The sequence below is a fragment of the Moschus berezovskii genome, chromosome 10, assembly GCF_049115385.1.
Source record: "Moschus berezovskii isolate FMDL1 chromosome 10, NW_MosBer_1.0, whole genome shotgun sequence".
Taxonomy (NCBI): Eukaryota; Metazoa; Chordata; class Mammalia; order Artiodactyla; family Moschidae; genus Moschus; species Moschus berezovskii.
Genome location: NC_142469.1, coordinates 81,330,515 through 81,348,073, shown reverse-complemented (window position 1 = coordinate 81,348,073; position 17,559 = coordinate 81,330,515). Strand labels below are relative to the sequence as shown.

General features: G+C 40.4%; 1 protein-coding gene across 2 annotated transcripts in view; it reads right to left on the bottom strand.

Annotated features, from left to right (window-relative positions):
- Positions 1 to 5,749: 5,749 nt before the first annotated feature.
- PDE7B (phosphodiesterase 7B) overlaps positions 5,750 to 17,559 on the bottom strand; it is a 357,977-nt gene continuing 346,167 nt past the window's right edge. The window contains exons 11-12 of one of the 2 annotated variants that reach the window (XM_055432828.2): positions 14,071 to 14,151; positions 5,750 to 9,457 (exon numbers count right to left, since the gene is read on the bottom strand). In XM_055432828.2, the coding sequence (XP_055288803.2) occupies positions 9,234 to 9,457; positions 14,071 to 14,151 (305 nt within the window). In that variant the 3' untranslated portion in view covers positions 5,750 to 9,233. The remainder of the gene's footprint in view (positions 9,458 to 14,070; positions 14,152 to 17,559) is intronic. The other variant, XM_055432829.2, reaches the window with a different exon arrangement.

The following is a 17,559-nucleotide window of genomic DNA, read 5'->3' as shown; positions in this document are numbered from 1 at the left end:
ATAGACAAAGCTTTGTTGGACCTTTGTTGACAGACACCTCAGTTCAGTTCAGTTCAGTCGCTCAGTTGTGTCTGACTCTTTGCGACCCCATGAATCACAGCACGCCAGGCCTCCCTGTCTATCACCAACTCCCGGAGTACACTCAAACTCATGTCCATCGAGTCGGTGATGCCATCCAGTCATCTCATTCTCTGTCGTCCCCTTCTCCCGCCCCCAACCTTTCCCAGCATCAGAGTCTTTTCCAGTGAGTCAACTCGTCGCATGAGGTGGCCAAAGTATTGCAGTTTCAGCTTCAGCATCAGTCCTTCCAATGAACACTCAGGATTGATCTCCTTTAGAATGGACTGGTTGGATCTCCTTGCAGTATAAGGGACTCTCAAGAGTCTTCTCCAGCACCACAGTTCAAAAGCATCAATTCTTCGGCGATCAGCTTTCTTCACAGTCCAACTCTCACATCCACACATGACCATGGGAAAAACCACAGCCTTGACTAGACGGACCTTTGTTGGCAAAGTAATGTCTCTGCTTTTTAATATGCTATCTAGGTTGGTCATAACTTTCCTTCCAAGGAGTAAGCGTCTTTTAATTTCATGGCTGCAATCAGCACCTGCAGTGATTTTGGAGCCCCAAAAAATAAAAGTCTGACACTGTTTCCACTGTTTCTCCATCTATTTCCCATGAAGTGATGGGACCAGATGCCATGATCTTTGTTTTCTGAATGCTGAGCTTCAAGCCAACCTTTTCAAAAAAATAAAGTCTGACACTGTTTCCACTGTTTCTCCATCTATTTCCCATGAAGTGATGGGACCAGATGCCATGATCTTTGTTTTCTGAATGCTGAGCTTCAAGCCAACCTTTTCACTCTCCTCTTTCACTTTCACCAAGAGGCTTTTGAGTTCCTCTTCACTTTCTGCCATAAGGGTGGTGTCATCTGCATATCTGAGGTTATTGATATTTCTCCAGGCAATCTTGATTCCAGCTTGTGCTTCTTCCAGCCCAGCATTCCTCATGATGTACTCTGCATATAAATTAAATAAGCAAGGTGACAATATACAGCCTTGACGTACTCCTTTTCCTATTTGGAACCAGTCGGTTGTTCCATGTACAGTTCTGACTGTTGCTTCCTGACCTGCATACAGGTTTCTCAAGAGGCAGGTCAGGTGGTCTGATATTCCCATCTCTTTCAGAATTTTCCACCGTTTATTGTGATCCACACAGTCAAAGGCTTTGGCATAGTCAATGAAGCAGAAATAGATGTTTTTCTGGAACTCTCTTGCTTTCTCCATGATCCAGCGGATGTTGGCAATTTGATCTCTGGTGCCTCTGCCTTTTCTAAAACCTGCTTGAACATCTGGGAGTTCCCGGTTCACATACTGCTGAAGCCTGGCTTGGAGAATTTTGAGCATGACTTTACTAGAGTGTGAGATGAGTGCAATTGTGCGGTAGTTTGAGCATTCTTTGTCATTGCCTTTCTTTGGGATTGAAATGAAGACTGACCTTTTCCAGTCCTGTGGCCACTGCTGAGTTTTCCAAATTTGCTGGCATATTGAGTGCAACACTTTCACAGCATCATCTTTCAAGATTTGAAATAGCTCAACTGGGATTCCATCACCTCCACTAGCTTTGTTCATAGTGATGCTTTCTAAGGCCCACTTGACACCTAGTAAGTGGAAATTCAAGCCACAAGTTCAAACAAGTTAACCACAATGTTATATTATATCTCAAGTTGGGCAGAAAAGACATACACATATCAATAATAATAAATAACTAATAATCACTAACAAAACTAAAGCAAACGATAAATGGGGACATCATTCTGGGTTGATGTGGTCAAGGAATACTTGATGATATAAAACCAAAGTTAGATCTGAACAATATCATTTATATTGTTGTGGAGCTGTGCCTTAGTATATGGGAGGTTCTGAGAAGCATTCAGGAGAGGAACTTGGGTGTTTAATTCATTGCTTCTCAAACTTCTTTGGCTATGAAGCCATTTAAAATTTTTAAAATTTTGACCACCTGGTGCAGCTTGTGTGTTAGTTACTCAGTCGTATTCTCCAGGCAAGAATGGGTAGCCATTCCCTTCTCCAAAGGATCTTCCCTATTCAGGGATCAAACCCGGAGTCTTCTGCCTTGTAGCAGATTCTTTACCATCTGAGCCACTGGGGAAGCCCTTATGAGCTCTTATTTCCTGAGCAGACATTGAACCAGTGTCCCCTGCAGTGGAAGCATGGAATCTTAACCACTGGACTGCCAGGGAAGCCCCAGAAGCCATTCCCAATGCCCGTCCCTCTTTGCCCCCAAGGAATACTTAATAAACACCTTTTAGGATATGCATTGTCAAGCATACTTTGGGAGAACAGAATCTATTTTAGGATCATCTATTTACAGAGACTCCCCTGGATTCTCCACGTTTGCTGTCAGTGGCCAGAAAGGATCTAATATTACAGGGGGAAGGGCCACTGGAAATGTCTGTGGATAGAATTTATAGGGTATGAATGGAATTCATGAAAACTTGACAGGATATCAAGTTTTGTTTGTTAACCAAATAACTGGGGTTGTATTTTTCACTACCTCTAGGAAAGACTTGACAGATTGGTTCTCTCTGGCTAGGCTGAGGAGCATTTTACTTTACATACAGAAAAGACAGTTCTGCTTTCCAGAGTCTCAGACAGTAAAGAATCTACCTACAATGCAGGAGACCCTAATTCCATCCCTGGGTCAGGAAGATTCCCCTGGAGAAGGAAATGGCAACCCACTCCGGTATTCTTGCCTGGAGAATCCCATGGACAGAGGAGCCTGACAGGCTACAGTCCACAGGGTTGCAAAAAGTTGGACACGACTCAGCAACTAACACTTATTTAAATGTCCCTGGTCTTCTATTATTAGTATCCTAGGGACACTGTTTTCTTCTATAGTCATTTTTTACAACATTTCATCCATATATAAGGATTGTTTTATAGTCAAACTGATCACCTGTAAATATAATCATTTTCAGTGTCTATTAATGGATCTTGTGTTTTCTTTTGCACAAAAAAGTACAACCAGAGAACCCGAAAGTCATACTCCAACTCCCACTTTGTAAATTTTTGTTCTTTAAACAATGTAAGAATTTCTATCTGTTGAGTATCCTCTTTCTATTAGAAACCGTGCTATATGTTTCTGTATCTCTTCTCATTCTGACCTCACACTGCCCTGGGAGGCAGGTGTTACACCCATTTTACACATGAGGAAATGGAGGATTAGAGTGGTGAAGTCGTCTGCCTGGGGTTAAATAGTAAGGGATAAAGGAATTTGAATTCTGGTTTGCCTTCACTTTTGAAACTCCATCGGACCACTTCCTTAAAAGGAAAAAAATTACTGGAGATTAAATCAGCACTTGCAATACTAGAATTTAAAGTATTTCAGGGAATTGAATCAAAGATACACCGTTCCTTAGATGACTAAGCAAGGCAATCATGCATCGTCAAACCATATCAGCTAAAACTTAAAAGTTTTTTTTCTAATAATCTCTCTGACTTACTTGAAAAAAAAAAAAAAAGACCATCATATACTATTTCATAGCTAAAAGCTCCTTGTTTAGTCATTATTCTAATGTTTGTCCATTACATTCCTATGGCGGCAGGACGGAGCCTTCTCCCTTCTTCGACATGTTATTAGGAAATGACTCTGTTTTCTGGCCTGCTCTGGAACAGACAATAAGCTTTAGCTGAGAACACATTTGGAGGTGTGTGAGTGAGTGAACGAAGTGTGCCTAGAGGCCAGTCCATGCCTGCTCCTGCAAAGTCCATGAAAGACCAGCAAACTTTTGGGGACTGACACAGAGGACCAGAGCCATCACTAGCTGGATGTGGGACTTTAGTGGCATAGATGCAATGTATATAAATGACTCTCATTTTTGTTCTTTGGAACTGTTTCCTTCACAGAAATTTCTGACAAAACTGCTAACAAAAGATACATTAACTTCTATTCTAGAATATAGAGGACCAAACAGAAAAGTAGGCTGTAGCTAAGGCAAGGGGTTTCATCAGATAGTCTTTTTTTTTTATAACAATTTTGCCAATTAACAGGTAAAAAAATACAGGAGTGACTCTAACTTCCCAGTGTAAGATCACTAGCATTCTTTACTACATTATTCCCCATATGTTATCCACATTCTTACCCCTGTATGAATGGCTATTTGTGAAGCGTGTGATAACTTCACAGGAGAGAACTTGCATCTATTAAAAGCCTACCATGTACCAGACAGAGTGTTGGGTGCTTTTTGTATGCAATCACTTTTATTTTTTTAAAGGTTTTAAAAAACTAATTAGTTTGTTTTTGGTTGCACTGAGTCTTCGTTGCTGCGTGTGAGCTTCCTCTAGCTGAGATAAGTGGGTGCTGCTCTTCACTGCTGTGCACAGGCTTCTCATTGCGGTGGCTTCTCTTATTGTGGAGCCCAGGCTTTAGGCGTGTGGGCCTCAGTAGTTGTGATGCATGGGCTTAGCTGCTCTGCCGCATGTGGAATCTTCCTGGACCACAACAAAACCATTATTTTCTGGAAATAATTTTGTAGAGAGTAACTTGCCTGAAGTCACAGCATAGGTTAGTGACAGAATCGAGATTGGGACCACTTTTGCCTTCCAAGCTCATCTGCATGATCTTATGTTGTTCTCCAGAAGTTGAGACCTCACAGATGTTCGCACAAAATCTCAGAAGAGTTCACTGGTAATGCAAATTTCTGACACGAGTCTGAATGCTCCTGAAAGGATTGGGTCTTTTTAATTTTTTTTAAATTTTTTGTCTGCACTGTGTGGCATGTGGGATCTTAGTTCCCCGCCCAGGGATTGAACCCATGCCCCCTGCAGTGGAAGCCTGATGTCTTAACTACTGGACCACCAGGGAAGTCCCAGATTGGGTCTTTTTATATCCCAAGTGTCTAGCCCAACCTCTGGCACATAGTAGATCCTCAATCAATATTTGTTGAATTAAATTCAGTTGCTCATATAGGGTTTGTCTGTTTGATGATTTTCCTGCTAGGTTCCTGGGTACATTTGAAAGTTATGTCTGACCTTTACTTGGAAAACCACTGCGATCTCACTTTTAATTTTGACTGGATGACACTGAGTGTTGATAAATGAAAAAAGTGACTTTACATTCAGACATGGGGAAGCATTAAAGAATCAGTGAGATTCTGAATACAAATCTTAACAAAATAGATATGAGAGGGATAAATAAAGATGCAACACTGTTTCTGGGAAACATGGATAGTTTTTTTGTGTTTTCTTTTTTTTATACCTTCTCTATTTCCAGATAGATTTAGACACTCAGTTGTCCTGCCTGAACTATTCTGTTGTTCTTGATGGCTTTCAGTCCTGAAATATAAGACTATATTTTTTACAAGTAAGCCTGCTATGGTTCAACAACCATATTCTCATTCATATATGAATTTGACAAATGTAGATCAGAAAACTATCAGGACTCAGAGGAAAGGCAAAATTGAATGATGGCCCTTTCCCCCTAATTGGCAAGTGTCCTTGCCTGGAGAATCCCAGGGATGGAGGAGCCTGGTGGGCTACCATTTATGGGGTCGCACAGAGTCGGACACGACTGAAGTGACTTAGCAGCAGCAGCTGCAGCTTTATGGACATGGCTGTTTCTGCAGCATCCAGTGGAATGAGTTTCATGAGTCATGTCTCTAGCAGTGTTCTTGACCTTGACCTTGAATCTGACTGGTTGGCTGATAACATGCTACCTGGTGAAAATCAGAGTATTTTTCATATTGTGATATTTTTAAGAAATTATCTTTATTTTTAATTGTTTATCTAGACATGCCAATGAATATTTAGGCCACATTTTGAGCAAAAACTCACAAGGTGTTTGTTTGTTTTCCAAACTTCACGTGTGTACACAAACAACACAATTTTAAGGGTCTGCATAAAAGAACAAAGCATAAGAAATATAGTGAGATACAAGCTCATAACCAATGTTCAAATCAGTGAGCAGATCTGATTCAACATGAGAAAAGTTTACAAAACAAGTCTGCGGTTGTAGGAAGCACTATCTGGTGACAGTGTTGCAGGACGCGAGCCACGTCCCATTGCGGGGAGCCTTAGGCAGGCAGAGACAGGGCGGGGTGCTCACTCGGCCTATCAGGGAGCGATGGGGAGGCCAGTGTTTCAGCAAAAAGGTTCTGACTGCGGGTGCTGTCAAAAGGAAAAGCAGGCTTTGTCCATCAGGCCTGGCAGTGATATCCGTTCTCTCTTTTGATTTTAACTTTACCTGAACCCTTTGATTCCTTTCTTCTCAAGCATTGAAGGAATTAAACTTGGGAAGTCAGCAAGTGACGATCCAGGGACTAAGAGAAGAAAAAAAGTGAAGATAAAGTCCCTGGATGATCCAACAGTTGTGTCTTAACTAGTAATTGGACTCCTTCTATTGAAATATTGCAAGACAGCCACCAGTAGGCAGGAAAAAAGAAAACAAACGTTTTTACATTCTTTTTTTTACAAAAAAATGGATCTAAGAACTCATATGCTTGAAGGAAGGAGAAATATGTAACTAGTTTATGCATCACATCTCATTTTGCTTCAGATTTTTATTGTACTAGTAGCTGCTTCATAGGCTTAACTGTTAGATATTTGGTAGTTTTCTCTGTGAGTTCTTCTTTAAAACCTAAAATACTTGTGCCCTAAAAATTTGAAACTATGAAAAATGCCTCCAGTCTTATTTATTTAAATTATGATATAAATATCGTCTAAACAAGGTTCATTTCCTAAACTCAAAGGAGAGGCTCCATTAGCTAAAGCAGTGTCTCCTTCCTTATCTTTCCTGTATCTTCTCCAGTAATTGCTTTCTTTGATTTGATCTCATGAAAATTAGAAATCGACTACTCAAAAGTCCTCTGCATTACCAGATCAAAATAAGCGAGTTTGGAAGCAGAAATACATTCAATGCATTCTCTTTTGAGGACTCACCAAGCTAAGAGCTTCAGAGTATTAAAGCCATAAAGAATCATGTCAGTTCATAGTTATTACAAGAAAGAAAACAAACCCAAAAGACAAACCCAAAGTTAGTGTTAATTTTTCACAACTTCCCTTCTTACCCATATCAATAATTTCAACTTATTATCCACACATTTCATGAGGTTTTCACACTTTCTTTAGTACTTTCTGACCATCTCTTCTACTTCAATGAAACTACAACCAACTTTCCAATTCACCCTAAACCTTAACTCTGCAAGCCTCGGTCTTTCTTCAGGAACTTAATACAATCCAATCAAGTATCTCACATTTCATTTGTATGTTAGGAGGAAAAAAAAGAGTTGCACTTAGGAAATGAGAGTTAACTGAGGTTCTATCAGCTTGCGAAACAGCTTGATAGTAGCAGAAACAATCATATTATCATTCTCCCCACTACCACACTGTTGAAGATAAAAAGAAAGAGGGCATTGCCTGTTTTCATCTTACATTAGTTATGCTGGAACTTCTAAAGAAAAGGTTCAATGCAGGGAGTTTAGCTGACTAGAGAAGAATGCTGTAACAAATTGACTTTCCAGCCAAGTGTCTGCAGAAAAAAATGGCAACAAAATTCCAAGGTGACTCTTCTAGCTAGAGTCATAATTAACCACAGTAACCTGCTAGGAAGGTAAACTCTACCAGACAATGGAAATATTTTCTTTCCTTAAATGATGTTAATGTCTGCTGAACAGTTGGGTAGTTCATATTAAATGAAAGAAAAAGAAAAATCCAGTTACTATTAACACCAAAGAAATTCACGCCAACCATAAACCAAAGGTGCTTTGGTACTACAGCCAGAACAGATGATGGTGTTATGGGGGAGCAGGGAAGTCCCTGATGATTAGCTGACAGGGTTATGGAAGGTTGGTGAGACCTGCTATGTGTCCTGTGAGGCTGACACACCACAATGTCCATGACAGGAGTCGTAGAAACACAAGCTGATCAGCTGGCCTGTTAAAACAGAGTGCAACATCGCTGTGCTGAAAGTGACTTCAGGCTTGTTGAAGGGTCTCGTTCATCTGAGGAAACCATGCTTGGTGCCATAGATTAGACACTATGGTCTCAAGTGGAATGCATGTGAAGTTTCCGAAATATTTCCTCAAAGACTTTATTCAGTTTTGGTTTGTGACCTTAGCTGGAAAGCATCAAGATGGACATGGGTAGGCAGTTCAGAAGGACATCTGTGAGGATTTAAGTTGGGCAGGTTTCAGAAGATGAAAAGATGTTTAAAGTTAAGGCCTTTATCTGCAAACAATAGTATATTAATAAGCTCTATACCATATTTACAAATGCATTCTCTTGTATTAAAACTAACAGTATTCTGTTCACAGTGCCGTTGTTTATACAGGTAGCAATCCCATAATACTCATGTATTTTGGCATGGGAATCAGTAGCGCTTGATATTTACAGAAGATGTACATGTGTGAAAATAAACATGTCACTGAATCTGAGTTATTGATAAAAGACAGATTGACTAATGGTGCAAAGGAATGAACTGTACAGCACCTTCCCCTCGCATCGGATAGGAAACGTGGTTTCTTAAATTGAGAAGATGCCAAATCTCTGACCCAAAGTGTCATGGAGTCCGTAACAAAACAATGAACCCCCTGTTCACGTTTGGGTACGTTGAATAATCTTTGTCCAGAGTTTTAGATCCATTGTCTAGTGCACAAAATAGAAAAGTTAAAAAGATTTATTATTATTTTATAATAATAATTATTATTAAAATAGAAGGTACTTTCTCTAACACTCTTTCTCATTTGTGCTCTTGCACTTAAGACCAATATCCTTGGAGTTCCAAATATGCTGGTGTTTTTGACATGCAGATCAGCAGTCCGATGGCCAAGGCTAAAATGCTCTGGACTCAGGAAGTGCCACCCATCACAGAGTGACCCAGGGCCCGAGGGGCCACGGCAAGAGCACCTCTTTCTTACTCCCAAGTCTTCTCCTCCAGGGCCAAGCCGGTCCCTGGAATCAGCTCCCTCATAGTGGAATGGAGTTGCTCATTTCGGCAGCTAATGCTGAGGTGATGGATGGCTTCTATACACTTGGGAACAGTGAGGAGGGAGGCAGGTGAGTGGGAGGAGGGTGGACTCCGAAGAGCTCCTGGATGATGTCCAGAGAGGGGCTGGGTTGACCAGCAAGAGCCCCCCAGAGCATCCGCCCTCCCAGAGGCCTCTGCGCAAGGAGGCTGTCAATCTCAGTGTGCAGAGCAGGGCGCAGGCCGGGCGGGCACTACGGGGCATCGCCTTTGGCTACAGTCTGCTCCTCGTCCTCAGTCTCTGGGCTTTTGTGGTCCGAGCTGCTATCGCCACTGCTTCTGTGCTGTTTGGGCAACAGACTCTTCCACTGGGCTTTGTTGTGCGTGAGATGGCTTAGCATGCTCTCAGACAGGGCGCTGTGTCCTGTGAAGTGGGCCCATTCCCGGAAGAGGGGCTCTACGATGTAGGTCATGAAACCTGAAACAGGCAAGGCCAACGTCATCACCAGCAGGGCAGTAAGACCATTTCTTCTTCCCTCACACACACGATTGGGCCCATGATGTACTCGGCCCCACGGGTATGGAGGCCTCCAAGATGTGGTCCCTGCCCTCAGCCTAGGAGCATAAGATAAGTCATCTTAGGCTTGGCATTTAATCTCTCTATGCCTCCATTTTTGCATTCAAGAGGAGTTAAGAAGGGTACCAAACCCACAGAGTTGTTAGAACAATGAAATAACACATGTGAGATGCTTAGAAAGTTCCTGGCACATAGCAAACACTCAGTAAATATTGGCTATTACTATTTGAAGAAGATCCACTGGAGAAGGGATAGGCTACCCACTCCAGTATTCTTGGGCTTCCCTTGTGGCTCAGCTGGTAAAGAATCCGCCTTTAATGCGGGAGACCTGGGTTCGATCCCTGGGTTGGGAAGATTCCCAGGAGAAGGGAAAGGCTACCCACTCCAGTATTCTGGCCTAGACAACTGCCTGGACTGTATAGTCCATGGGGTTGCAAAGAGTCGACATGACTGAGCTACTTTCACTTTCATTTGAAGAAGGATAAAGACATATAAGAGTCGGACATGACTGAGCGACTGAACTGAACTGAAAGACATATAAGGAAAAAAGCTAAAAAAAAAAGAAAATGAGCTAGAACTAAGGAAGGTGGCTGAGGGAGGGCAGGAAAGGGAAAGTGACACCAGGAAGCCACACATTGTTGATTTAGACCATCTGAAGAGTTCATTCATACATTTACCCCGAAGCTATTTCTTCAGGATTATCGTTTCACATTTTTGTCTTGTTTTCAATTATGTTAAGCAAACTGGTGTAGATAATAAAAGTTCATTCGTCTTCAAAACAGATTTTTACCTGCATAAAAGTTCTGCTTGAATGATGAGACAAGATGGGTTAATATGAGACTTCTTTGTTAGCATGTCTATTCTCTTAATTATTTTAGCCTTGGTAAACTTTCTGATCACGTCTCACTGTTAATGTGCTTTCCATATTAAGCATGATTTATTAAAGCAAAGATAATTTCCAGTCTAGGTTGGAATTATTGGATTCATCACAAACTTGGATATATTTAGGTTTTATTGTATTTCTCTTGAAATGTTGGTATGGGGAGAAGGAGACTTCTGTGGTATGGGGAGAGGCAAGATTTTTCAGCATAATGAAATCTTCTGACAACTATCCCTGTGTGTTTATACGCATCCGAATTATAAGGCTTGACTGGATTATTTTTTTATTGGACAAAGAGCCAATACTTAGCCTTTGATGATGCTCTGGAGATGAGAAAAGGATGCATTGATTCTAAATGTTAGTATATGTGTCTGCATTCTCTCATTAGATGTGAAATACAATTTAAATATTATAGATGATGTTAGATAACCTGACTCTAAGGAGCAAAAAGTTAAGCCAGCAACTTACTGTGTACATTTTGATAAGGTTATGTAGGGAGCCAGACAATTAAGATTTCATTCTGGAATGTTCTTGCTTGCTATTCTAGACTACCTCCATATCTAATTTTGAATATCTTCCATCTTAAGAGATATTAGATATTATATATCTAAAAAGATAGTCTGCAATATTGTTATACTGTTCTGAAGTTTAAGGTATGAATATTTACCAGGTTTACCCTAAGTATTAAAAAGTTACCAATCCCACACTAAAAAATCCAGTACTTAAAAAAGTCAGCTCATTTTTTTCCTGAAATTACTCTGGAGTTGCATCTCTATATTTCTACTCATTAGATATAAAGACCTTTCGTAGGAGATAGGAGAGTGATTTTGAAGTCTGAATAGACACCATGAGGCAGTTTTCCTCATGAAGCAAAGCTTTTGCATGATTAGATTCAAGGCTGTCCCACAGGTTCCCACTGTATTTGTGCAAACTGACTCAGATGGTAAAGAATCTGCCTGCAATGTGGGAAACACAGGTTTGATCCCTGGGTTGGGAAGAGACCCTGGAGAAGGAAATGGCAACCCACTCCAGTATTCTTGCCCGGAGAATCCCATGGACAGAGGAGCTTGGTGGGCTACAGTCCAGGGGATTGCAATGAGTTGGACACGACTGACCGACTAACGTATTCACATTCACCCTCTTCTACTAAGTGATGTAGAGCTTGACTTTGTGGGGATATTGTCCTCCTTTTTTTTTTTTTTTTTTTAATGGCTTCAGTTCAGTTCAGTTCAGTTCAGTCGCTCAGTCGTGTCCGACTCACTGGGGCCCAGGCAGTGAGACTGCCGAGTCCTAACCACTCGACTGCCAGGGAATTCCTATCTCCTTATCTTTCTATGAAAGTGTTAGTCACTCAGTTGGGTCTGACTCTTTGTGACCCCGTGGACTACAGCCCTCCAGGATCTCTGTTCATGGGATTTCTGAGGCAAGAATACTGGAGTGGGTTGCCATTCCTTCTCCAGGGGATCTTTTGACAGAGGGATTGACCCAGGCCTCCCTCATTGCAGGCAGAGTCTTTACACTCGGAAACACCAGGGAAGCCCATCTTTCTCTAGGTTTCACCAATTGGAGATTCATTTGATTTAGCACCTTCTTTTTGAAAGGCAGAGTTTGATGGGAGTGGGGAGGAAGGTGGGTGAGGGGTGGATATTAAATCCTTGTTTCACTTGGGCAAATATGAATTACTTAAAAAGAGAATCAGATCGAAGCCTGAGATGGCACTCAGGAAATCCTCATTGTGGATTGGGAAAGGAAAAAGAGAGGACATTTTCAGTCCCAAGGGAATCAGGACAGAGGAACTACCTGCATTATTCACACCCACTGGAAAAATATTTGTTTCGGAGGCTGGAGCCCACAGCTCCCATTAGACTCTGTTTATCTATCTGGGTTTTTCCAGGTTAGCCTGATATGCCCCTGTATACCACACCTCCCAGCCTTGAACCTACAGAGCTAGGAGATGTAGAATGGAGACAGAAAGATTTATCTGCTGAGGGTTGTTTTATAATCACTCTTTCCCTTTATTACTGGTGTGGCATCCATGGGGCTTTCCTATGCACTCAATCCTCATCCCATTTTAAAAACAGGTATCTATGGTAACCACATTTTCCTGAGCTGAAAATCAGGACATATGATCTGACAAAATAAGTGTGTTCTCATGACAACAAGAGAATAGGATCTCCGAAATCAAGTCTGTCTTGCAAATCCAGTTGTGTGCTTAACAATGTGAGTGCTTTTCTCTGGGGGCTGAAAATGTCTTTAACAGGTGCCTGGCAAATTCCTTTCTAACCAGAGTTTAACAAACTGGGTCCTGGGATTAGGATTTGGGTCAGGGTCTATTTCCTTTGAATCGCATCTGCAGAATTTCCAACCAGATACAGCATTGGATCCAAGGAGGCTGAGGTTGCATTTCTGTTGAGACTGCTGCCCTTCACCCTCCCCAGCAATTCTGTAGCTTTCTCTGCTCTGGATTCTTCCTGGGTTCTGCTTTTCATAACAACAACCCCCCTCCCTTTTTCAGGTGAAGGAGTCAGTTTAATTGTCAACAAAACATAATGATATCAAGGGCAATTGGGAAAAAATTATCAATAATTTCAGTGTTCCAATGTATCTATTTTAATATTTGCATATTCCCTTCAGATTTTTAAAAACTAGATTGATTTTGTTCTTATTTCCTTAGGTTGACTTTGTGACTCTTTTGTGAGACTATGGATTCAATTTGACCCTCAGTAACTGGAAGCATATCATTCTAACTGCCTGGTTTTCTAAATTTTCAATTGATCTTTTTGGGTGCCCCATGCCCTCCCAATCTCCAGGCATTGAGCCTTGAGCCTTGAACCTTGCAAAGGTTTGCTGCACTGTGACTGCCTTAAGTTGTCTTAAGGCAGTTCTGTCTGAACTGTCTTAAGGCAGTTCAGAAAAACTTAAACTGGTACATGTCAGGGCCATAGTTTATAAGTAAAAGAGTTCAAGTTCTGAGTTTGCTTTTAACTGGAGGAAACTGCAAGGAAAAGAAAGACTTGCTTTAAATGTAGATGAAATTGGTAGAGTTTTTAAAGAAGTGAGAGAAACGAACAGTTATTTTAAAGGAATTAGTGTTACAGTTTAACACGTCATTGAAATTGACACTTGAGAGTGTGGCCCTAAGAGAACAAGACTGAAAATACATTTAGAAGTGAGGAAGCGTGGGACCCCACTTCACATGTGTTTCTGGGCTTGAGTCTGGGACCCCAGCCTTTGAAATTATGCATTGAGGATGAAGGGCAGTAACCAAAATGGAAGGATCCGAAACTATAGATTTTCCACGTTTCAAGTTCTAAAGAGAGTGTGAGTTAATCTGACCTTCAGCAGCCAATAATTGATTCTTGTGACTTTCCTTCATTTGGTTTTGATTCAATTCTAGACAACAAAGTTAATTCAAGTTGTTTATTAAGGGTCTATAACAAAGACTTTACCTACTTTTCATCTCAACTGATAATTATTTAGCAGATAGGTCATGACGAGTGTTTATTTGGATTCAGTTATTCAAAGGGGCATTGATAAGTTCGGATCTTTCTAAAGCTGTGTGTAGATCTTTTTTGTGACTCTTGGCCGAGGTGCCAAAATTATTCATTTAAAATTACAATTGAGTTCAACTCACCAATTTGTATACTAGGGATTGAATCTTTCTGTTGATTGCAAAGAGGACTGATTTCCAGTTCAAATTTCTGTTCAAGATCACCTAAGAAGAAAGAAGAAGAAACACATTAGTAATGTAGAAGTTGAAATTTTTAATGGTTTAGTTGGAAGGAGTTACCTGGAAATTACTGTTTCTTGCCTTGTCGCTAGGAATGCTCTAGCAATGACTGACTCTGCCCTGCTCTGGTAATTTCTGTGAAAATTTAAAATATCAGAGTATCAATGATCATTTTCAATAGGCTCATTGTTAATGGTATGCTCTGGGATTCAAATAAACTCTTGAAGAAAACTTTATAAAAAGAGGAAAATCAATGGCCAATTTCCTAATATGAGATGGAAGTTCTGGTTTGAAGTCACAGATTAAGAAAACAGGTTTTATGTTTTTCTCTCCTTTCACTCTGCCTGACCCTCATCTGGTTTCACCTGAACAACCAGGAATAATAAGTAGGCAGGAAACAAGGAAGAGGAACTATTCATAGAAAAATCTTATATGAGAGTATCTTTAGAGCTACAAAATCAATCAAAATAAGGGTCTGATTCTTTCATTCTGACTCCTTAGAATTTTACTTAGTATAACTAAAAGTTAAATAAGGTATAAAGGTCAGGATGATCTTTTTAAAAAAAAAAAACCTTTATATTTTTTACTGGGATATAGCTGATTAGCAATGTTGTGATAGTTTCAGATGAACAGTGAAACATATACATGTAAGGATAATCTATCTTTATAATGCCTCTGTCAGCTAGAAGACCAAAGGAGAAATATATCATGCAAAGCTTCATCAAAATACTTTTATCGATTCTTCCTAAAGGTGAAAAATTGTGGGTAATTTTCTCATGGAGAAAACCAATCTGGTTTATCAGTAGAGAAACTGTTTCTCAGAACCACTAGCTGAATTCACAGCTGTGAATGCACTCCTCTAAACTAGAGGAGAAAAACACATATATTTATATCATGTTTACTGTGTGTCAGGCACAGTTCTAAGCGTTTTACCTATTTAATTAATTTAATCCTCATAACAAGCTCAATACAACCTCCATTTTACAAGATGTAGAAATTGAGATGAAACATAGAGAAGTTTGTTGACTTAAGTCCTTCTGCCAATGAGGAGGGGACCTAAATTCTAATGCTGGAAGTCTGGCTTCAGAAGGTCTGCATTTAACCATGGAGCTATGATCTTTTGATCTTATGTCATTTTCTCTGACTGTAGCCATGGCTCCCATGGTCTCTAGAACCATGGTGATTCTCAAAACCGATGTGAGGAAATCACTTTGGCTTAACTTGAGGGGTTTAGGAAAGCCAGGTGATAATGGCCTTGAGAGGACAGGTATGACACCATTTAATATCAAAATGAATTCTCCTCAAGTTGATTTCACGCCTTACCTCCTTAGCTCCATTAATAGGGATTTTTCAGTCAAGAATGACACTTGGAGGGAAGTTTTTCTTCCTTCTACCCTCTGTATTGAGGCAGCAAATCTCGTTTATTTCTCTGTTGAAATATCTCTTTTCCCTGGTTTCATTCTAGTCTGGCTTCTTTCTTTTTTCAAATTGAAGAATAGTTGATTTACAATATTAAATTAGTTACAGGTGTACAACACAGTGATTTAATCATTTTATAGATTATATCCCATTTAAAGTTATTATAAAATATTGGCTATTTCCTATGTTGTACATTACATCGTTGTATCTTATTTACTTTATACTTGGTAGTTTTCACCTCTTAATCCCCTACTACTGTCTTGCCCCTTCCTCTTCCCTCTCCCAGCTGGTAGCCTCTAGTTCTCTGTATCTGTGAATCTGTTTCTGTTTTTTTAAAAATATTCATTCGTTTTATTTTTTAGATTTTATACATAAGTGAAAACATGCAGTATTTATCTCTCCCTGTTTGACTTATTTCATGAAGCATGGCACCCTGCAGGTTTATCCATGTTTTCACAAATGCAAAAATTTCATTCTTTTTTATGACTGAGTGGTATTCCACTGTGGACTTCCCTGGTGGTTCAGAGGTAAAGAATCCTCCTGCCAAGGCAGGAGATGTGGGTTTGATCCCCGGGTCAGGAAGATCCTCTGGAGAAGGAAGTGGCAACCCACTCCAGTATTCTTGCCTGGGAAATCCCTGGCAGGCTACAGCCCATTGTGTTGCAAAGAGTCAGACACGACTTAGGGACTAAACAACAACAACAACTAAAGTATTCCATTATATATATATTATAATATATATATATGGACTTCCCTGCTAGTTCAGTGGTAAAGAATCTGCCTGCAATGCAGGAGACTCCGGTTCGATCCCTGGGTCAGGAAGATCCCCTGGAGGAGGGCATATCAACTCATTCTAGTATTCTTGCCTGGAGAATCCCATGGACAGAGGAGCCTGGTGGGCTACAGTCCACAGCGTTGTAAAGAGTTGGACGCGACTGAAGCAACTGAACACGCATGCACACATACATATCTCACATCTTCATCTGGTTTCTTAAAAACTCATTCCTCATTCTTATTTTCTGCTTCTTAGCTAGTTTCTTTAGTATTTCTTCTGCTTCAACTACATGTTGCCCTAATTGAACTTTCTAGGATGACTCCCATTGTCATAGTCTCTACTTCAGCCTGGTATACAGGGGCCTCAACAGATCCTCTTATTCTTACCTTCTCTGGAACCAAACTGGTCTATAAGGCACGGGGATGGACCCTTCCCCATGCCTCTTCCCATTTCCACTCCTCTCTATCCAGATCAGTGGGAGTTTCTGCAATGATGGTTCTATTCTCTCCGCTGCCCATTATAGTAGCCCCTTGAAATAAGACTAATAAAACTGAGGAACTAAATTTTACATTTAATCAAATTAATTTAAATTTAATGGCCACATGTGCCTTGTGTCTATCCTACTGGACAGTGCCGTCACTACACATCCTTTAATACCCAGCTCAGATTCTACCATCCTTAGAACTAGATCTTCTCCTGTGACCTCCACCATGAGAGGATCTTCTTCCAGTTGGATCATTTATTCTTTCAACTATTTCAATGGATTTATAAAGCACTATATATTTCAGACACTTTGTTAATCAATGCAGAAAATACAGTGAGGAAAATTGCAGTTTCTCTCCTCCAGGAACTTTACTAATTAGTATTTTGAGCTTGTGAGACATTAACTTTAATTCTTTGTCTCCTTCCTGACACCCCCAATGGGGCTTTGCACATAGGAAAATCACAGCTTTGCTGAGGATTAGACAAGGCTGGAAGCAGATGTTCAATGAAAACTTCTGGGAATCTTGGTTGACTGAGAAGATACCAATATGTTGTTACCATAGGACAGAAATTCTACTCTTTTTCAGTCATTGAGAGGAAGAGGATGAATGATGTTTGAGTTCTAATATCTGTTCTGAGAATTTAACACTGTCTTCCTAATTCATGGAAACTCATCTTTCTTTCTCTCTCTGTTCTCATCCTTGATTTTTGGGCTT